The sequence below is a fragment of the Chrysemys picta genome, chromosome 7, assembly GCF_011386835.1.
Source record: "Chrysemys picta bellii isolate R12L10 chromosome 7, ASM1138683v2, whole genome shotgun sequence".
Lineage (NCBI taxonomy): Eukaryota > Metazoa > Chordata > Testudines > Emydidae > Chrysemys > Chrysemys picta.
Window position 1 is genome coordinate 51,797,952 of NC_088797.1, and position 22,929 is coordinate 51,820,880.

A 22,929-nucleotide genomic window follows, 5' to 3' on the forward strand; every position below is an offset into this window, starting at 1 on the left:
AAGGGAGCTGGAGGCAGCTCTGCCCTATATGCCTGCATGCAGTGGCATGTGGCAGCAGAGGGCTACTCAAGCCACCCAACAGGGAAAAAGTTTTTGATGGCGGTGCACTGGATGCACAGACACCAAAAGTGGCATGGACATGTGCAGTCACTCAAAGAACAACAGTTACTGAACAGGTTAGTAGCTGTTTTTTCTGTAGCCTCATGCTCCTTGCACAAGGGGATTCAAGGATTCCTTCCCTGCTGGAGTAGTTCAGCAGTAGAGGTGCCTCTGATCTCTGGGTAACAGTTTGGAAGGATAGGGTTTCAAACTCTGGATGAGAAGATAAAGCGGAGAGATTTAAATGTATTAGGTACTGGCAGGAGCGGTGCCAGGGTTTTTGCTGCCCTAGGCAGCAGTGCTCCTCCTCTGAGCATTCGGCGGCGGGGGTCCTTCTGCTCCCGCGTCTTCGGGGCATTTCGGCGGCGGGTCCTGGAGCGAGTGAAGGACCCGCTGCTGAATTTCCGCCGAAGACCCGAAGCAGAAGGACCCCCACCACCAAATTGCCGCCCCCCAAATCCTGCCACCCTAGGCAATCTCTTAGGGTCGCCTAATGGAAGCGCCGGCCCTGGGTACTGGCGGACTCATTGGGGACGAGAGAGCCTGCTCAGAAGGGATGGGCTCTGCCTTTAATCAAAGGGGTCCCAGAAAGCTGACAAGTTTTTAGGGACTATTTCAACTACAAGCTTGGGGAAGCTGATGTGCTGATGAGCATTCGAGACAATGACATCTGCTGGACATGTCAGTAACAGAACAGAAACTGCCGTGAAGTAGAGTAATGAGGAGAAATCCCAGGTTATGAGAATGCAATTACAGGATCTCTGGCCTTGTCGAGGCTGCTTCCCCACTCTGAACTTTAGGGTACAAATGTGGGGGCCTGCATGAAAACTTCTAAGCTTAACTACCAGCTTAGATCTGGTCCGCTGCCACCATTCCCAAGTGGATTCCCTTCCCTGGGAAGCCTTGAGAAACTCTTCACCAATTCCCTGGTGAATACAGATCCAAACCCCTTGGATCTTAAAACAAGGAGAAATTAACCATCCCCCCTCCTTCCTTTCACCAACTCCTGGTGAATACAGATCCAACCCCCTTGGATCTAAAAACAAGGAAAAATCAATCAGGTTCTTAAAAAGAAGGCTTTTAATTAAAGAAAAAGGTAAAAATCATCTCTGTAAAATCAGTATGGAAAATAACTTTACAGGGTAATCAAACTTAAAGAGCTCAGAGGACCCCCCCCCTCTAGCCTCAGGTTCAAAGTACAGCAAACAGAGATAAACACTCTAGTAAAAGGTACATTTACAAGTTGAGAAAACAAAGATTAAAAACTAACACACCTTGCCTGGCTGTTTACTTACAAGTTTGAAATATGAGAGACTTGTTTAGAAAGATGTGGAGAACCTGGATTGATGTCTGGTCCCTCTCAGTCCCAAGAGCGAACGACAACCAAAAACAAAGAGCACAAACAAAAGCCTTTCCGCCCCCCCAGATTTGAAAGTATCTTGTCCCCTTATTGGTCTTTTGGGTCAGGTGTCAGCCAGGTTACCCGAGCTTCTTAACCCTTTACAGGTAAAAGGATTTTGGAGTCTCTGGCCAGGAGGGATTTTATGGCACTGTACACAGGAGAGCTGTTACCCTTCCCTTTATAGTTATGACAGGCCTGCAGATCAGAATACTGATAGCAAGGGCACAACATTGAGACAGAGCAAAGAGATCATGAAATCTGCTAAATAGTAATAACTTGAACTACCCAAATCTCAACTGTTTAAATTGCTCATATAGGGCAGTCTGGAGAAACACTCGGCATGTGTAATTGTTGGAGAAGAATTGAGGCTTCTCTTAATTTAGTTCTAAGTGAAATACTCAAGAAGTAACTTGTGAATATAGTAGCTCAACATCCTTGAGGGAGGCATTGTACCAAAACTGAGCACCATGACCCAAAGATGGTTGGGTTAGGTCTATCCCATAGCCCTCCTGGCCCCAGCATAGGGTGTGGGGTTGAGGGTGTGGCTGAGGAGCAGGCCTGGCCAGTTCATTCTTGTGTTCTGGGGATCCCTAGCTGTGGAATGGCCCCTTGGGAACTTGTGCAGCCATATATAATTTAGAGCACACCTGAGGCAAGCATGCTAGTCCTCAGCTGGCCCCAGAATCAGGGAAGAGCAAAACAAGACTAAAACCCACTTTTGCTCCATCCCTTTCTCAGCTCTGCTGGTTCTTAATATGAAAGGAAGTTCATAAGGGGGTGCCCCAGAACTGGGGTTATTTAATATCTGTATTCATGATCTGCAGAGGCAGTTGAACAATGAAATGTCAAACTTTATGGGTGATGCAAAAGTACTTAATTTAGGTAAGTCTAGAGAGGACTGTATGGAAAACGGAAGGACCTTGTGATGAAGTGGAGAAACTGCCTGCCAGCATGGCATAGGTTAAAGAGAGCCTTGGGGCCCCAGCTAGCCCTGCAGCAATGCCAGGCCTGGAGAGCGGAGGACAGAAAGGACCTTGCTCAGTTGGGGGCTGACTGGCAAAGAGGCAGGAGCTAGCAGCTTCCCTACCGGAGAGAAAGGGTTACTAGCCTGCCAGCTGAGGCAGCCACCAGGCAGTAAGGACTGTTTCCCCAGACAAGGGAGACTGTGGAGGAGCACTAGGAGTCACTGGTAATGGAGATAGCCGGGTGCCTGAAGCAGGGAGACATTTTGGGGTTTGGCCTGACCAAACTTATGGTTTCCCAAACTTATGGCTTCCCCACCCAAAGGTTTATTCATAAAAAGAAAGAAATATAGATGAGAGTTAGAATTGGTTAAATGGAATAAATTACATATAGTAATGGCAAACCATTTCATGGACACCTTACATGACCTCCTTTGTACAAGATTTGGTGCCACTATATGACCTTGTTTGCAACAATGATCTATACGGTCACAGTTCATGTCAATAACGTCACAGCCCCAACGCAAAATTGATGCAGGAAGGGATGACACAAACATTACTGACTGCATCCCAAGAGATCCCCATCCTTAGGGTGACCAGACGTCCCAATATTATCAGGACTGTCCCGATTTTAGGGGATTTGTCCCATGTCCCGACCTTACATCGATTGGGACGCCCTTTGTCCTGATATCGGGGACTGTCCAGACCGCGGCTGCAGCGGCACAGCTGTGGCACCACCGCTTCCCGCTTCCTGGGGCAGCTCCCAGCGCCCGCCTGCCGGCAGGAGCACCACATGCTGCAGGGGCGGGGCTTCCAGGCGCCGGGAGCGGGCAGAGAGCCCTCCGCCCCCTGCACCCGACCCGACCCACGACCCTAGGAGCCAGGGGGATCAGCCTGCCGGATGCTTCCTGGGATGGGAGCCACCCCAGGTGCGCACTACCGGGACTCCCCACCTCGCCCCCTGGCTCTTAGGGTGGGGGGGTTCTGCATGCTGCTGGCACCGGCAAGCCCCGCTACGTGACTCCGGCAGCTCCCATTGGCGCTTTTCCCGGCCAATAGGAGCCACGGAGCTTGCGCTTGTGGCGGGCGCAGCATGTGGAGAATCTGGAGACCCCCCTCGCCGCTCTCACCCTAGGAGCCAAAGACCTCCCAGCAGGGCTGGTGAGTGGGGCCAGGGAAGGGGGCAGGGTGTGATGGAGTGAGTGTCTGGGAGGGTTGGGGGTTGCTGGGCTGTGAGAGTGTGGAGGGTGCTGGGCAGCGGGGGGAGGTTTGTGTGTGTCAGGACAATGGGCAGTGCAGGTTTGTGTGGGGCATTGTGTAGTTGTGGTGGTGGGGCTGTGGGGAAGGGCACTGGGAGGGAGGAAGGAAGGGAGGGAGGTGAAATCTGTGTGTATTGAGAAACGAGCGAGTGGGGGGTTCTGTGTGGGGTGCTGGGCAGCTGTGGTGGGGCTGTGGGCAGGGGGGCACTGGGCGGATGTGTGTGCACAGCACTGTGCATTTGTGGTGGAAAGGTTGTAGGGGGGCTATGCGCATAGTGGAGCCAGGGGGCGCTGGGCAGGATACTTGTGTGGCGCAGCATGGGCCCACCCCCAACAGGAAGGGGCAAGCTGGTAGCACAGGGCCAGGCGGACCAGTGTGTCTCTGGCTCCAGTCAGGGCTGTGCACCTGTGTCTGTCTACTCCTTCCCCCGCCCGCTCGCCAGATGTGTCCTGATATTTCACTCTTGCGATCTGGTCACCCTACCCATCCTTGGTTCTGCCTTACTACAGCTAGTATTGGGTTAGAAGCTGTATCAGTGTATAACAGAAATGGTTTTTCTAAGTCATGTTCAATAAAATGATTGAACTTCTTTACAAACTCAAGGTAAGACTTGGTTAGAACAATAGTGGATTGGATCTGCTCTTGCAGCATGGTTCCTGTATGACTCATGTGATCTTGCCAAGAGCTAAAGAACATAGCTACTTTATCCATACAAGCTTACAAGAAGTGAAAGCTTACAAGAAGTGGAAATTTGGACAGATGACTAGGGAGGAGTATAAAAATATTGCTCAAGCATGCAGGGGTGTAATCAGGAAGGCCAAGGCACAATTGGAGTTGCAGCTAGCAAGGGATGTAAAGGGTAACAAGAAGGGGTTCTACAGGTATGTTAGCAACAAGAAGAAGGTCAGGGAAAGTGTGGGTCCCTTACTGAATGAGAGAGGCAACATAGTGACAGATGATGTGAAAAAACCTGAAGTACTCAATGCTTTTTTTTGCCTCGGTCTTCACAGACAAGGTCAGGTCTCAGACTGCTGCACTGGGCAACACAGTATGGGGAGGAGGTGAGCAGCCCTCAGTAGTGAAAGAACTAGTTAAAGACTATTTAGAAAAGCTGAACGTGCACAAGTCCATGGGTCGAGATCTAATGCATGCAAGGGTGCTGAGAGAGTTGGCTGATGTGATTGCAGAGCCATTGGCAATTATCTGTGAAAATTCATGGCAATCAGGGGAGGTCCTGGACAATTGGAAAAAGGCAAATTTAGTGCCCATATTTAAAAAAGTGAAGAAAGAGAACCTGGGGAACTACAGTCCCCAGCAAAATCATGGAGCAGGTCCTCAAGGAATCCATTTTGAAGCACTTGGAGGAGAGGAAGATGATCAGGAACAGTCAACATGGATTCACCAAGGGCAAGCCATGCCTGACCAACCTGATTGCCTTCTATGATGAGATAACTGGCTGTGTGGATATGGGGAAATCGGTGGATGTGATATATCTTGACTTTAGCAAAACTTTTGATATGGTCTCCCACAGTATTCTTGCCAGCAAGTTAAAAAAGTATGGATTGGATGAATGGACTATAAGGTGGATAGAAAGCTGGCTAGATTGTTGGGCTCAATGGATAGTGATCAACGTCTCGATGTCTAGTTGGCAGCCGGTATCAAGCGGAGAGCCCCACGGGTCGGTCCTGGGGCCGGTTTTGTTCAACATCTTTATTAATGATCTGGATGATTGGATTAATTGCACCCTCAGCAAATTTGCAGATGACACTAAGCTGGGGGGAGAGGTAGATATGCTGGAGGGTAGGGATAGGGTCCAGAGTGACCTAGAGAAATCAGAGGATTGGGCCAAAAGAAATCTGATGAGGTTCAACAAGGACAAGTGCAGAGTCCTGCACTTAGGAAGAAAGAATCCCATGCACCGGTCTGCAGGCTGGGGACCGACTGGCTAAGCAACAGTTCTGCAGAAATGGACCTGGGAATTAAAGTGGATGAGAAGCTGGATATGAGTCAGCAGTGTGCCCTTGTTGCCAAGAAGGCCAACGGAATATTGGGCTATATTAGTAGGAGCATAGCCAGCAGATCGAGGGAAGTGATTATTCCTGTCTATTCGACACTGGTGAGGCCACATCTGGAGTATTGTGTCCAGTTTTGGTCCCCCCACTACAGAAAGGATGTGGACGAATTGGAGAGAGTCCAGCAGAGGGCAATGAAAATGATTAGGGAGCTGGGGCATATGACTTATGAGGAGAGGCTCAGGGAACTGGGGTTATTTAGTCTGCAGAAGAGAAGAGTGAGGGGGGATTTGATAGCCTTCAACTATCTGAAGGGGGGTTCTAAAGAGGACAGAACTAGGCTGTTCTCAGTGGTGGCAGAGGACAGAACAAGAAGCAAGGGTCTCAAGTTGCAGTGGGAGAGGTCTAAGTTGGATATTAGGAAACACTATTTCACTAGGAGGGTGGTGAAGCACTGGAATGGGTTACCTAGGGAGGTGGTGGAATCTCCATCCTTAGAGGTTTTTAAGGCCCGGCTTGACAAAGCCTTGGCTGGGATGATTTAGTTAGTGTTGGTCCTGCTTTGACCAGGGGATTGAACTACATGACCTCCTGAGATCTCTTCCAACCCTAATATCCTATGGTTCTATGATAAGCTCTGGCAAATGTTTGGAACCCAATTAATATCAAGACAATGTAGATATTAATATTGTGCATAGTATAGAAATCTTGGCATTTAGTGGTAAAAGCAATATGGTAGTGTGCCTCAGTTTCCCTTTTCATACAGCACAGTGGTTTGAGGCAGTCCAGTTTACTCTCTTATAATACAAGAACAATGGGACATTCAATGAAATGAAAAGGCAACAGATTTAACACGGATCAAAAGGAAATACTTCTTTACACACCATGTAATTAGCCTGTGAAATTTACTACTACATATTGCTAAGACTGAGAGCAGAATTTTTAAAAGTGTTGTCATTTACATTAATAGGAATATTTGGACCCAGTAATAATTTTTTTTCTGAGCATATTAGGAGGAGGAAAAATCCAGTTATAATGGGAATGTAGTTACCCCCTTAACTGTGGTGTGGGTACTGCCTTGCCATATTTAGCCTGGGTACATCCAGCTAGGATTGCTGTTGGTGTCTGTCACTCGTGGCTATGTGCAGGCTTGCCCATGTAGAAGGTGAAGCTATGTGAGTGGGGTACTAGTTTGTACCTTCGTTCTGAATCTCTTGCCGACTGGCATCAGCTGCACCTCCTCTAGCTAGGCCAAGCAAGCTCTACATTCCCTCTGTACGAGCAGAAGTACAGTGTGCCCCCTCATGGTTCATTGGGTGGAAGTGCTGGACACATCTTGTGTCCTGAAGGTCAGGTCAGCAGCGATCTCAGTTTCCAGTTAACAGTCCAGGACTTTTATGGCTTAGGCAGGTCTCATTTGCGAATGGTGTTTTCCTTTTTAGGGCCCTAATCGCTTGTCTCAGAGAAGCACTACGTATGCAGAGCTGATTATCCTGCAAACAGTTTTATATATTAATATTTATACAGATGCATGGGCGTCCTGGGGATTCTTAAAATCAAAAGGCTCACAGCTCCTATACAGCCTCTTTAATTAACTTAATGCAGACATTAGTGTGACACAGGGAATGTCTCTCAAGGGGGGAGTTTTTCATTTATCGCTACTTAGCCAAGGCATTTTATACTTTTAATTTCCATCCAGTAAATCCTGATTTATGGAGTGAAAACTAGCCTTTTGCTTTCACAGTCAACAGTTTGCCTGCCCGGGAGAGATGACAATCCCCAGGCAGAGCGGTCGGAATATCTCAGAGCTGTGCCCAACTCACTCTTGCCTCTGCCCCAAAGAAGCCCAGCACCAGCTGGTGCCACCCCCTGAAGCCAACCTCTGCCCGCAGAGCCTGCCTGCCATGAGATGCTTCCTGAGGCACTCGCTTGCTGCTGCCTGGGTAGTGCCCAGCTGTTTAGAGGTGGCCTGACTCAGAGACCAGGGCAGGGAGAGCTGCTGGGCAGAGAACTAGGGGCCCGAACGAGCCAAGCGGCTCCCACCACCTTCCGATCAGCTGTCTTCTAGCAGGAGGCAGGGCTGGCTCCAGGGTTTTGGCTGCCCCAAGCAGCCTCAGAAAAAAAAAAAAAAGCAGCCGCGATCGCGATCTGCGGCGGCAATTTGGCGGAAGGTCCTTCACTCCGAGCAGGAGTGAGGGACCATCCGCCGAATTGCCACTGAATAGCAGGACGTGCCGCCCCTCTCCGAAGTGGCCGCCCCAAGCACCTGCTTGGCAAGCTGGTGCCTGGAGCCGGCCCTGGCAGGAGGTGATGGTTTTCAAACTGGGAAGTGCCCCTTGCAGTTTGGAAACCTCTGTGCTAAATTGAAGGCAGAAATCTGGGGAGGCACGTGACCCCCCCACCGCTCCATTTTCCCATCCCTGCAGCTTTTCACCCTGGCTGCCCTGCTCATCTCACCCTGGTTATGGCTCTGGGCACTGCAACCCCGGAAGCTGCAATACCCAAAGTGGAGAGCCAAGCCCAGCCAGCCCCACAGCACAGGAGCTGCAGGAGCCACCACTGTGGGGTGAGTGCTGGGCAGGATCCTACTTCCCCAGGGGGTAGGAGCCAACCAAAACCACCCCAGGGCCTCCACTCCCTTACTGCATTGTGACAGGCCATAAACATTTATAAATGAGCCCAAAAGAGGTTTAGAACCACTGCTGTAAGGTATTAGACATACAAGAACGGTGCACTTCTCTGCACATGTCTCTAGCCACAGGTGGGGTACAGAAGAATTGTACCTGAAAGAGCCCTCTGCTCATGCTTATCTAATTGCAAAATGTTTCTCAGCATAGAGAGGTTGTGATAGTGCCTTAATTATGTTCCTAGAGTTAGCAGAGCCTGGGCAGTTAGCTTTGAGGTTGGTAGACAGGTACAGAAAACTGCTTGTGTTGCCATTGGCTGTGTGGATCCTGTCCTTGATCATGGTCAGTATCCATCACTCACTGCATTGTCTTTTTTGCCTTTTAGGTGAAAGAATGGTTATGTTTGAATTGCCAGATGCAGAGAGCTTTGGGAATGGACATGATCACCGCACCTCGCTCCAAAAGCCAGCAGCAGCTACATTCCTCTTCACTTTCTCCATCCCACTCTCCAGCCAAACATCCCCAGCCTCCATTCCTGGGAATGACAGGACAGGAGAAACCACCAGGAACTGTGGAGCCAGGCATTAGGCATGGTGCTGGTGTTCTGCAATCAGAGTCACCAAAACCACCCCCAGCTACAGCACAGAGGGAACAACACACCCAAGGCCAGCCAAAACCTGCTGCACCTCAGGAAGTGGGGAGGTCTTCCCCTCAGCATCAAGCAAAGCCTTCCTCCTGTGACCAGAGACAGACTGTGGGAGACTCCCCAGCAAAGACTTCAGCACCCCCCCACAGTGCTGCAGCACAAGAGCAACCCCAAGAGGGTCTCACAGGAAAGCTCTTCGGGTTTGGGGCTTCTCTTTTGACCCAGGCAAGCACACTCATGTCCGTCCAGCCAGAGGCCACCCTGCAAAGTCAGCAGTCCCCTGGCAAAGTGCCTCCAAAAATTCTCTTCAGTGATGCCAGCAAAGAAGCTGGACTCAGAGCCTCAAGTGCTGCATCTGGAGCACAGAGTAGGCCTGGGACTGCCCCAGCTACAAAGCAAGGAAAAGCAGAACAAGTCATCAAGCCAAAGGAAGTGCCGAAGGAAAGGGTCTTGTGCCCCCTTTGCAAATCAGAGATCAATGTGGGCTCCGGGGAACCCTCCAACTATAATACCTGTACGACCTGTAAACAGCAGGTCTGCAACATGTGTGGATTCAACCCAACACCTCATCTTGTGGAGGTAAGGAGGCTGTACACTGGGCTTGCCCATGTAGTAGTTTACTGGGAATCCTGATTCTGTTCTGAGATTCAGATATTAATAACATGGCAAAAGTTGGTGCATTTTCCTTTTAGGTTTTAATAGACTTCTAAAAAAGCCTTGACAAAGTCCCTCTCAAAAGGCTGATTAATTTGCAACAAGTTAGGGTGCTTTAGAAATAAATCACACCGCAGTGGTGCATTACCCCATTGTGTAGACAAGCCCTAGATGTGTACTTGGGCCATGTGTTTGGATCTTGGTTGTGTTGGGATTTTACCATATTTGATTTGGGGTGGCAGGGTAGAGTTGCTGAAAATGGCCTTTGCAGTTTGCTTGGCACGTCCTTGTTTGGCTGCAGCCCTTTAATGGCATCTTTGGGTGTCCAAGAGGATAGAACGTGGCTGCTGCTTGCTGCAAGGGCTTGGAGTCCTCAGGCCCTATGGTTATGGGCAGGAGGAAACAAGGTGAAGGAAGATTTTATGTTAGGCAGGGGCCTGTAGCAAGACATTTGTACTGTCTGTTATTTCTCAGGACAATAGGGTACTGGAAGTGGATCCTGGCTTTGGAGTCATACTGTTCAATGGAAGGCTGGTGGTGAATAAATCAGTAATCATCCATGATTTGATAAGGGATGAGGCTCCTTACTTTGGCTGCCTAATTCTGCAGGACTGGTTTTGGTGCAGTTGGTTCCATCTGGGAACGAGGTACAGTGTGATTTAAAGGGGGATTGTTGGGGAGACGATGTGGCTGTGCTGTATATGTCCAATATAAAATGTAAGAGACATCCTGCTCCCAAACTAGCTCTGATAGAGTGCATCCATTGGGTATGTAGGATAAAGGTCGGGTGGAGTACCATTGCTGGTGTATGGTTCATCATGTTGCACTGCATTATTCCCTGCACGAAGATCCTCACAGGCACAGAGGCCGGTAGTGCTCAATGACTTTAACGTCCATGTGGATCTCAAATTTGCTGGGCTTGCTCAGGGTTTCCTGTTCACTGTAAAGACCAGGGTGGCTGTCCAAGGTGATTGAAAGCTTGGCTCCTACAGGTGGCTGAACTTTGGCTCTGGTGTTTGGTTAGAGTTAGAGTGGGAGATTGACTATTATACCCTTGTCTGTTGCTGTATGATATTAAATCAATTGTTTCTCAAGATTTTAAAGACATCTAATGAGAAAACACTGAAAAACATCCTATTTGTAACCAGTTCTGCTTAAGTACAATGTATAGTTCAGGTATGCCAGATGTATTTTTTTTAATTAAGAATACTGGCATAAAAACAGCAATTTGGAGCCAATTTTCACCATTGGTATAAAACAGTGCAATTCCATTTACTCCAATGAAGTTGCTCCTGCTTATGCCTGTAGTGAATCTGGGTCCTTATTGTTCAGGTCCCAGGTTTTCCTATTGCTAGTGCCACAGGAAGTGGTGCTGCTGATTCAGTAGGTGCCACACTCTTCTCTGAGTTAGTAGTAGAGCAATGCTCTAACTTGATGTTGTGCTGCTGGAGTGTCTGTCATTTTGATGGGATATTAAACCAAAGTCATTTAACATTCCCATGCACTTTGCCCAAAGAGTACTGATGGTAACCCTGCTATCCTGGCCCAATTCCATTATGGGTAAGGCTACAATTTTATCACGGAGGTCACGGAATCCTTGACTTCCAGAGACCTCTGTGACTTCAGCTTGCAGTGGGTGGGAGCTGCAGGGTCCCCCTGCGGTGGCTGGGAGCAGCAGGGTACCACTGCCACCTCCAGTGGCGGGGGCCTCCTGGAGCTCCGAGCCGCCGCAGGCGGTGGGAGTACCCCATAGCTCTTGGCCACTACAGGCGGGTGGGGGAATCCCAGAGCTCCAAGCCACTGGGGGCGGCAGGGTTACCCTGCAGTTCCCAGCTGCCTGGGGCCACCGGGAACTTTGAGCCGCCGTGAGCAGTGGGGGTACCCCACAGCTGTCGGCTACCCAGGGCCCTGGGAGCTGCAGCGGGGGTACCCTGCAGCTCCCGGCCACCTCAGGCAGTGGAGGTACCTCACAGCTCCTGGCCGCCCAGGGCCCCTGGGCACTCCGAGCCACAGCAGGCGGTGGGGAACCCTGGAGCTCTGAGCCCCCCACAGGTGATTGGGGTCCCTGGAGCTCTAAGCCGGGCCCTGCAGGTGCCCAGCCACTGTGGGTGGTGTGGGGACCCCACAGCTGAGCTCCCCATTTTGTCATGGATATTTTTAGTAAATGTCATGGACAGGTCATGGGCTTCCATTAATTTTTCTTTATTGCCTGTGACCTGTCCAGGCTTTTACTAAAAATATCCATGATAAAATCTTAGCCTTAATAAGAAGACAGTAAATATCTTAATGCCTCCATATAAATCCACGGTACTCTCACACATTGAATACTGTGGGGAGTTCTGGTCACTCCATCTCAAAAAAGATATATTGGAATTGGAAAAGATACAGAAAAGGGCAACAAAATTGACTAAGGGTATGGAACAGCTTCCATATGAGGGGAGATTAAAAAGACTGGGACTGTTCATCTTAGAAAAGAGACAACTAAGGGGTCTTATAGAGGTCTATAAAATCATGAATGGTGTGAAGAAAGTGAATAAGGAAGTGTTATTTAATCCTTCACATAACACAAGAACCAGGGGTCATCCTATGAAATTAATAGGCAGTAGGTTTAAAATAAGCAAAAGGAAGTATTTCTTCACACTACGCACAGTCAATCTGTGGAGCTTGTTGCCAGGGGATGTTGTGAAGGACAAAACTACAACAGGGTTCAAAAAATAACTAGATAAGTTCATGGAGGATAGGTCCATCAATGGCTATTAGCCAGGATGGGCAAGGATACATGTCCACGCTCTGGGTGTCCCTAGCCTCTGATTGCCAGTGAACAATGGGAGTGATCATTTGATGATTACCTGTTCTGTTCGTTCCCTCTGACACGTCTGGCACTGGCCACTGTCGGCAGACAGGATAGTAGGCTAGTTGGACCATTGGTCTGACCCAGCCTGGCCAGGCTTATGAAGTTTGAATGTTGGAAAAGTATCTAACAATAGTCGTCAATGGAAATGGGTTTAAATTAACACAGCTTTAAGGGTTTGTGAATTATGTACTGAGCATGTGCAGGATCTTTTTGCAGAACCACATTATGGGTGAGAATTAGCCTCCACTTACCACTTACTCTTCACTTTGAGAGCTTAAGTGGGACTTGCAGGTAGGTGGTGTCCAGGCCTTGTATGGGGTGAGCCCCAGCACATGTGTTCCCCTAAGGACTGATGAATGGTGTATGTCATTCAGTGTGCATTGTAATGCTCCACACCAGCCAGGAATGCTTTCAGATCTGGCCTATTTTCAGGAAATCCAGAAGCTGAAAAAAGGGATTAACCACTTCCCCTCCTCCTCATCTCACCAACTTGCCCATGGAATTCAGCTCAGGAATAAGAGTTCTGTTCCCACTGATAATACTTTGTACAAACCCCATTTAGTGAAGCCTGGTACCAACCCTTCGATGTAGTTTGTCACTGTGCCTCCGTGGATCACAACTGAGGATACCAAATTCAGGACAAGCTGCTGAGAAATAGGGTAGACACAGCCCAAAACTGGTGGTTATTCTTTCATAAGATGTACCAATCCAGCAACAAAAGTAAACTTCTGTCTCACCACATTGGCTAACAAGAAATGGAGTCTCCTTAGGTATTCCAGTCCTGGATTCAACACCCAGACACTAGACTTAATGATGAGTGGTTATTTAAAACCAATTTCAGCCACATACCCAGGTCAATATATAACTCAGATCTTACCCAATAATTACGCTGTTGTGAACTCTTTAGTAGCTAATATCTAAAAATGTATTTATAAAAAGAAAGAAAGGTGGGAGTTAAAATTGGTTAAAGAAATCAAATGCATACAATACTTGCAAGGTTCTTGGATCAGGCTTAATGCAGTGATGAAATAAACTGCTGTCTTATTAAGACTCTGGTGGCTTCCAAATGATTTGAAAGGTCCTCAGTCCCTTGGTTAGAATGCTCCCATTGGTTCATAATCCAGAGGTTTGAGCAGGAAAGAAGCAAAATGGAGATGTTTCCAGGGCCTTTTATAGCTTCTGCCATGTGGAGGGAAACCCATTGTTTTATTCAAAGCCCTCCACACAGCTTGTGGAAAAATAGAGGTAACAAGATGGAGTTAAGTATCACATGGTCTTGTCACATGCCCTTGCATGATTTGCTGAGTCATAGCAGGGGCCATTACTCATACTCTAGTTCAGGGGTGGATAAACTACGGCCCACGGGCCACATCCGGCCTGCCAGCCTTTTTAAGCCAGCCCTCGAGCTCCTGCTGAGGAGCGGGGTCTGGGGCTTGCCCCGCTCTGGCACTCCGGCACTTCAGCTGCAGTGCAAGGTCGGGAGCCGCTCCCCACGGCTCCCAGAAGCAGCGGCATGGCCCCCCTACAGCTCCTATGTGTAGGGGCAGCCATGGGGCTTCACTCTGCATGCTGCCCCTGCCCCAAGCGCTGCCCCCACAGCTCCCATTGGCCAGGAACCACCTGGCCGTTCCTCCGTGTAGGAGTCGGAGAAGGGACATTCTGTTGCTTCCAGGAGCTGCTTGAGATAAGCGCCTCCTGGAGCCGGCACCCCTGAGCTTCTCCCCACGCCCCAACCCTCTGCCCCACCCCTGATCCCGCTCCTGCCCTCTGAACCCCTTGGTCCCAGCCCAGAGCACCCTCCTACACCACAAACTCCTCATCCCCAGCCCCACCCCAGAGCCTGCACCCCCAGCCAGAGCCCTGACACCCCCACCACATCCCACTCCCCCGCCACAGCCCAAAGCCTGAACTTCTCATTTCTGGCCCCACCCCAGAGCCCACACTCCCAACCAGAGCCCTGACCCCCTCCCACACCCCAACTTTGTGAGCATTCATGGCTCGCCATACAATTTCTATTCCCAGATGTGGCCCTTGGGCCAAAAAGTTTGCCCAGCCCTGCTCTATTTAAAAGGTTCACATGAATGTCCATCAGGTGTGGCTAGGCGTCTTCCATGGACCATTGTGAGTTAAGTGTTCCTTGATGAGCCATTCAACTTGAATAGTCCCTTCACAATGTGCAGACTAAATATCTTGTGGCTGCTATCACAGGAGCAAACATTTGAAATACAGGTACATAGTTAATATTCATGACTTCAGATACAAAAACAATGCATGCATACAAATAGGATAATCATATTCAGCAATCCACAGCTTTTCCATTGACACCTTACTTGACATACTTTGTACAAGATTTGTTGCAATTATATAACAGTGGTAGCAACAATGTAGATTCTACATGGTCATATTTTAATCAGATAATGTCACATAGGTCACCTGGGATCACCTCCAGTTTCAGATGGAGTAACTGAGGCACAGAGATCAAGTCCCACATTTTCAAAGGTGTCCACTGACTAGGGCTGTCCCAGTTCTGGTGTACCCAGCTTTAGACTTCTTAGGCCAAATTCATCCTTGATGTAATCCCACCGGAGCCAGTGGAGTTACACCAGGGATGAATTTGGCCAGTGGATCCTAATTTTCAATGATTCCTGTTATCCGTAGCTCCCATTGACTTCTGATTAGAGGAGAGAGTCCCTCTGTGTATGGTACTGAGGAAATGTAGAGTGCTGCATAAATAGCAAGGAGGGAGAGCAGATTTTCTGAGGCTGCTCTAAAGGGTTAGAACTAGGAGAACCTGGATGGGAGTGAGCAAAGGCAATAAAAACATTCCCTGATGCTGAGGTCTATTATGTCTGCCGAAGGAAGTAACAGGAGCCCTGCCCTGTTGCTTGGCTCAGAGCACCAGAGTTTATGTGGGGGTGAGCAATCCTGTACTGGCTGAGAAAGTACAAATTAAGTGGCTTGCACAGAGTCACGTAGGACGTTTGCAGTAAAAGTGGGAGCGGAACACTCCCAGCTCTCTGATGTGCTAAAGTTGTTTTTTCTCCACTAGACCTCCATGTTCTCAGGCAAATTTCCTCAACTCTCCATAGCGTAGCTATGCCATCAGTAGAAGGGGCTGCTCATGCATACCTGGTTTTGCAGAGCACTTTGTGGTGATCTGTAGTGCAGTGTAAGCATCAAGCATTATTTTTAATCCCATGTTACAGAGCACCAGTAAGTGAGGTCTCTCTATGAGTCAGGCTGGCTCTGCAAGGGGCTCAGAAACAGGCTACTGGCCCCTTTCCCCAAGATGACTCTGCTGGGGGCTTGGGACTAGGTTGCATCTCCCTCTCCCAGAGCTGCTCTGGGTTTGCCAGGGAACTCAGTATTGGACTGCAGCTTTCTCTTTTTGAGCTGGGCTGACTCTGCAGTGCTAACAGCAGTGAAAGCTTATTTTAGACACTGAGGTCAGCAGATGGGACTCTGAATATGCCAGGGAGCTAATCTGTGAAGGAAGTTGAGGCCATTTCAGACTGTTAAAGGATAATAAATACATTCCTAATGGATGTTATATTTTTGCATTCTGGTTGGTTGAGCATACAGTACATGACAGATTTTCAACTATTTGGACACATGATCAAAATCATGAAGGTTGATTGGTCAAAATGACATGGAACTTTGTGAAGCAGAAGATTCCAGGAGACATTGCCATGTAACAATCACTGCCAAAAACAGCCAAAAGAAAATACAAACTGAAATGAAGGGAATTTGCTACATCCGTGAAGTTGAAGGTACATGAGGATGGGAACTGGATGTGACAACCAGGGTCCTAACCAGAGGCAATGCTGAAGTCCATCTCGAAGAGGCATTGAACTCCAGTCTACAATTTACCTGCTACTGTCACTGGTGTAAAGGAAAGTGATAGCTGCACTGTGAGGTGGAGAGTCTCCATCAGATGTTGATGTACACCTCTACCTCGTTATAACGCGACCCGATATAACACGAATTTGGATATAACGTGGTAAAGCAGTGCTCCGGGAGGGTGGGGTTGCGCACTCCGGTGGATGAAAGCAAGTTCAATATAACACGGTTTCACCTTTAACACGGTAAGATTTTTTGGCTCCCGAGGACAGCATTATATCGGGGTAGAGGTGTAGTTGGAATCATTCTTTAATGCTGTTCACTAGTGACAGTCCTATGTAGATTTCACTTAGCATGGCGCCCTTTCCTCACCCTTATCAATTCCCTATTAGTACAAGCCACCAGATTACCCTGTCCTTGCTGGGAGGTACTGCCTAAAGGAACCTGTCTCTGGAGGTTAAAGCAACGGGGCCAAATCCCAGCCCTGGCTCAGAGCCCAGCCAGAGCACTGTCACTCAGCTGGGCTCCACAGCCACCACCAACAATTCAGATCCTGCCAGTGGAGACTTTACAGCAGCAGTTGCAGAGCTGCTGTAAAGACAGAGCCATAGAGACTCCTCATCCACTCCCCCCACCACCACATATGGTGATGAGTTGGGTCACTGAGGAGTGACATTTCAGTTGCAGGGGTGGGATCTCCCAGCCCAATAAGAGTGGAGCAGCCTGTGAGAGGAGAGGGAAAAGCAGGTCCCTGATGAGGGCCAGTGCCAGCTCCATTTGGAGCAGCCAGCTAGGCAGAGTAGGGGTCCAGGCTAATGAAGGAATACCCCGTTTCCAGGGTGAGGAGAAGGGTGCAGTAGAACCTCCTTCCCTACAAGTCAGTCATAGCTGAAGGTGTAATCAGGTGGCCTGCCCCTTCCCAGTTCAGGCAGGGAGCCAGCCCTGTTCATTTCTCAGATCCAGATGGCAGAGTCAGCACTAGGCATAAGCAAGCTAAGCAATTGCTTAGGCCCCTGAGCAGCTCAAGGGGGACCCCTAGTCACTTATTATTATTGTGTGGGGGCAACAATATTCCTGCTTAGGGCCTCCAATAGGCTAGCACTGCCTCTGCCAGCTGGGAATGGGTCAGTGGTTTCTATAAAGGGCTGAGAGAGCACGCTTGGAAGGGAGCTGCAGGAGGGAGGTTGGCTCCTGTGACTAGCCATGGAACAGAGTGAAAGGCCTCTGAGCCCCAGCAGCCTACTGAGGTTGTGAGTTTTTTTGTTACTTTGCAAGTTCATGTTTGAATTAATAAAATAGTGCCCTGGAATAAGGGCCTGAAAGACTCTGGGCATGACAGCGAGTCCCTCATGGGCTGGGGAGCCAGGCCATCATCCCACATGTTAGGGGGAAGGTGGATTGGTGATGAGCTCCTGGAACTGGGGGGAAACTGGGGCAGTAGCTAGCCTGAAGCTAGACAGTGTAGCTGACACTGCTACCAAGGGGCTTGGTCTCCTCTCCTCACAGATATCTCTGCCAAGGTTACTGAGGCCCATGTGTAATAGACAGAACAAGGAGTAATGGTCTCAAGTTGCAGTGCAGGAGGTTTAGATTGGATATTAGGAAAAACTTTTTCACTAGGAGGGTGATGAAGCACTGGAATGGGTTACCTAGAGAGGTGGTGGAATCTCCTTCCTTCGAGGTTTTTAAGTTCAGGCTTGAGAAAGCCCTGGCTGAGATGATTTAGTTGGGGATTGGTCCTGCTTTGACCAGGGGGTTGGACTAGATGACCTCCTGAGGTCCCTTCCAACCCTGATATTCTATGATTCTAGACACCCTTGCCTAGAATCTGTAGGCTTAGAATGATTTTATTTTTATTGGTAAATCTGTTCAGTGTTGATTTCACTGTACACCCACAAACCGAGGGCAAAATATTTCCATTAATAATAATTGAAATTAACAGATAGACAAAATAAGAAAAATGCTGCTTGAGATCTTATTACAGTTTGGTTTAAGGATATTTATTTTGCATATTTTGACATGATGCTGGCAATTTGTGTTTGGCTATAAAGCTTGAACTTTTTGTATCTGTGTCTATTGTCATTAAATCATTATTGTTTGACACCCCCCATAATTTCTTCAACCGTGAAAATTATATATACAAAAATAGAAAAATATGCTTAAAACCTATAATTCTGAACAACTGTGAAAATGTCAATTAATAAAAAAATGAAAAATGCTTAAAAATAAACACTGATGTTATCTGTCAAAATCATAAATATACAGAACACTGCCAAGCGTGAGGAGCTGTGTAGGGCCAGAAATAGGGCAAACAGTGCCTCTGTCTTCTTGGCCCCCTTCTGGGCTTCCATGGATACAGTGAGGAGTGGCCAAATGTGTGAACCATAGAGCTGCCATGCACAGGAATAAGAGGCCTACGTGGCCCTTGGCTGGGTCAGGATTTGGCCCATGCAGGCTGAATTAATCTGTGTTGTCTGACTGTTATGCACACCTTAGGTTTATTGGAATTGGTGGGATGAGAGAGCCAATGACATTTCTTTTTTTGTAGGGATCTGAGTTCATATGGCCCTTTTTGTGTTTTCTGTCCATCCACAGGACATGGTAGGTGGGAGATTCTTAGCCCTGGGGTATGAGGACTTTGTGCAAGGATAGAGTTTGGGGGTCCAGTGGTCTTTAAATGAGGTGGCAATCAGGTAATGGGATTAAAGTCTCAGCCCCTCCTGCCTAGATTCCGTCCTTGGAGCTTGATTTCTGTACAGGGCTTTTGAGGTTGGAATAGCACAGCTGCTGTGGCCAGGGTATGGCAGTTACTCAGGGCAGGGATCCCTCGCAGTGTCTTAGGGAAGGCCCCTACCCAGCACAAGCTGAATGAAGCTTTGTGGTATCTGGCCATAACCAGGAATTGCCAGAGTAGCTGTAGTGGGGAGTGGGAAGAGAGTTGTGCTGGGTTTCACCCCCACTGATCCAGCACCTAACAGCTTGCTGCAGCAATACACTTCCCCTTTTCCTGTGCCAGGGCACCACATAGGGCTGGAGCTACCCCAACTCCTAAAGGAGAGGAATGAGAGAGAGGTTAGGGAAGAGAGAGAGAGAGAGAGATGGGCTGGACTCCCCCCAGTAACTCTTGGATGCAGTATCCCACCCTCTGGGGGCATTACATGGAGCAGAAGCAGTGGAGAGAAAGAGACAGGCTGAGCTTCTTACCAGGGCCCAACAGTCAATCACCCATTTGAGATAACACCCTCCTCCTCCTACTGGCTAATGAGCTAGCTCTGCTCTCATGCTGGAGATTCAGGGTTCAAATCTTGCTGATGCATGGTTGGGGAGGAGCGTTATTACATTACTAAGGCCCAGGCCCCATTGTCTACTCAGGGCCGGTGCATCCACTAGGCAAACTAGGCAGCCGCCTAGGGCGCCAAGATTTGAGGGCGCCAAAAAGCGGTGCCCAAAATGTCTGGGATGCTCACCCGGTGCCGGCTAAATGTGTAACCCTCTTTGATCAGCTCCAGCCAGCCGGGAAGTGACGTCATTCTTCCTCCGGCCGCTGGGGGTGCTGCGCTGCTCCCTGCTGCTCTGGCTCTTCCCCAGGGCCCAGCCCCTGTTCAGCCCCGCCCTGCCCCCACTCCCCTGAGCTCTGCAGCAGGGCTGGGGCTGCAGGAAGTACAGAGACCCGGCCCCAGCCACGCTGCCAGTGAGTGCTGGGGGGTGGTTCCCTCTTGCCCCCCAAGCCAGCTCTGACCCCCCAGAGGCCTGCCCCCCCAGAAGTCAGCCCCCCCCGCTCCTACCTCCCCCACGGAGGCCTGGGGCATCCCCCCACTCGGGGGGGCTGCGTAGGGCCCAAGAATATCTAGCGACGGCCCTGGTACCTGCCACCCTGCCCTCAGCCAGCCCCACACCTCCTGCCCTGCCTGCAGCCAGCCCCGCACCCCCACCTCCATCCAACCCCTGCAGCACCCCCATGCCCCAAGCCAGCCAGCCCCACACCCCCCATCTCCAACCAGCTCCGCATCCCCCCTGCCCTGCCCGAAGCCAGCCAGCCCCACACACCCCTGTCTCCAGTCAACCCTGCACTCCATCTCCAACCAGCTCCGCATCCCCCCTGCCCGGCCTGAAGCCAGCCAGCCCCACACCCCCTGCCCTGCCTCCAGCCAGCCCCGCTCCCCCGCCTCCATCCAACCCCTGCAACACCCCACTCCCCAAAGCCAGCCAGCCCCACACTCCCGTCTCCAGCCAGCCCCTGCTGCACCCCCGTGCCCGAAGCCAGCCAGCCCCACACCTCCATCTCCAGCCAACCCTGCACCCCAGCTCCGCATCTCCCCTGCCCGAAGCCAGCCAGCCCCACACACCCCTGTCTCCAGCCAGCCCCTGCCACACACCCCTGCCCCAAGCCAAGCCACCATGTCAGGTTATTCATTTATTTTCATTAAATATGTAATCTAAATAATGAAATTAATAAATTTTCAAGCCAAATATATATTATTCTAATGAACAATGCCATATTTTGCAGTATTCATTTTTGAAAGTTTATAATAAGCGATTCTCTGGGGGAAGGGGTGGAAGGCGCAAGGTGGAAGTTTCACCTAGGGTGCAAAATATCCTTGCACCGGCCCTGTGTCTACTCAGGTTCTCATGGAGCAGCCCACCATGGACTGCAGAAAATCTTGGAGTTGTGCTTGGGGATCCTTGCTTCTTCTTTCTCCTTCTCCCTGCATCTCAATGAGCAGCCCCAGGTGTGGTACCCATCCTCCCAAATCTGGTGTGGTACCCTCCCACCAGGGGCCTTACTCAGCCATTACTGCAGTACCTTGCTGTAAGGGGTTGGACTCACCCCTGCGGCGCCTCCTGCTGATTGCTTCGGGAATTAGCTCAATCCAGCCTCCGGAGCGCCCTCTGCAGGCCGGTGATCCACCTTGCCCCTTCTGGCCCCCGTGTCCCTCCAGGACCCCAGTGCCCCTTGCTCTGGGTGCTGCCCCCTGGCAGTACCCACACACGCTGGGACTCCCCTCCCAGGGGAACCCCCACTCACTAACCCCACCTCACCTCAGTGTAAGGCTACTGCCAGTCACCATCTAGCCCCATTCCCTGGGACAGACTGCAGTATCAGCCACTCATCACAGGCAAGGTTGGGAATGCAAACCCAAAATTATACCATCTTGCGCTGCACAGAGAACTGTACAGTGTAAGCTCATAAAATTCACCCTCACCCTCAATGTGGAAAGAGATATGTGCAGCTTTTTGCCCCCCACTCCAGTTACGAGTTGCACAAACTGGTTTTAGAGAAAACAAAAACAAGTTTATTGACTACAAAAGATAGATTTTATGTGATTATAAGTGATAGCAAACAGATCAAAGCAGATTACCTTAATAAATAAAAAACGCAAACTGAGCTTAACACACTAGATAGGATATCAATTAGCAAATTCTCACCCTGAGTGATAAACAGGCTAGCAGATTCTTAAGGCACAAGTTGCCTTGGCTTTCCCAGGTTTTCATACACAGGCTAAAAATCCTTCTAGCCTGGGACCATCACTTCCCACAATTCAGTCCTTGCCCCTCAGGTGTTTCCAGGTGTGTTGTTGCAAGGAGAGTCAGGTTCCCCCATGGTGTCGTTGTCCCCCTTTTCTATCTTCTTCCCACTTGCTAGAAAGCTCTTTTGCTGTGACCTGGGTCAAACACTTCCCATTGTGTAGTGCTATCTCTGAGAGGTTTTTATTGTACACAGTTCCGGGGGTAATCCTTGTGCTTGAGTGTATTTCCTCAATAAGACATTAACATTGTTTGCCCTTTTTACTGTTGTACCGGAAAGGCTGTTTGTGGGTGCTTTCAACCTCATAACATTTTTCAGTAACACATACATAGCCAAACTTCATAACTTCACATACAACAATAACACATACAATCCAATGAAATATTGCTGTCTAGCAGATCAAGACTTTTAGAATGATACCTTAGAAGACATACTTTGTACAAAACATATCCTAATTACATTACAGTGGTGAATATTGGGGTATCAGGGTGTCACAGTCCTCTCCTCAGTGCTGCTCAGTAACTCATCAGCTGGTGGCAGACTTACCCACTGGGATAGCTGGCATCAGCAGCAGACAGTAGGGCCAGGCTCAGGGCACAGGAATCTGACTGCAAGGGGCACTGAGCTCAGCTAGCATAGCCCCACATTTGGGGAGAGCAGAATCAGGCCAGCTGGAGGATGTGCTGATTCTGCAAGTCTCCTAGGGAGCCTCTAACAGCAGTGCCATGGTCGACCTCTCTACAGGGCATTGCCTGCTGCAGAGCAAAGCTATAGAAATTGCCAGAGGGCCAAAGGAAGGGTTCAGTTATGGGGAAAGAGCTGAGTAGCTGTAGCTCAGTTCAGCTAAGGAATGACTGGGGGCAGGGGGGCTGTGAGAACTGTCTGTAGACACCCGGAATAGGAAGATTATTTAGTGTGAGATGAGGAGCCAGAGGGGAAATGTAGGGCAATTGAGGATGAGTATCTTGAAGAAAGGGGTGCCAGGGTTGTGGGCTCTGGACCTGATTTAAGTCCCATTTAAGTAAATGGGGCCCTTCCATTGACTC

General features: G+C 49.5%; 1 protein-coding gene across 2 annotated transcripts in view; it reads left to right on the forward strand.

Annotated features, from left to right (window-relative positions):
- Positions 1-22,929, forward strand: part of BSN (bassoon presynaptic cytomatrix protein) — a 463,393-nt gene that overhangs the window by 158,517 nt on the left and 281,947 nt on the right. For both annotated transcript variants that reach the window (XM_065551446.1, XM_065551445.1), the window contains exon 3: positions 8,748-9,587. In XM_065551446.1, the coding sequence (XP_065407518.1) occupies positions 8,748-9,587 (840 nt within the window). The remainder of the gene's footprint in view (positions 1-8,747; positions 9,588-22,929) is intronic.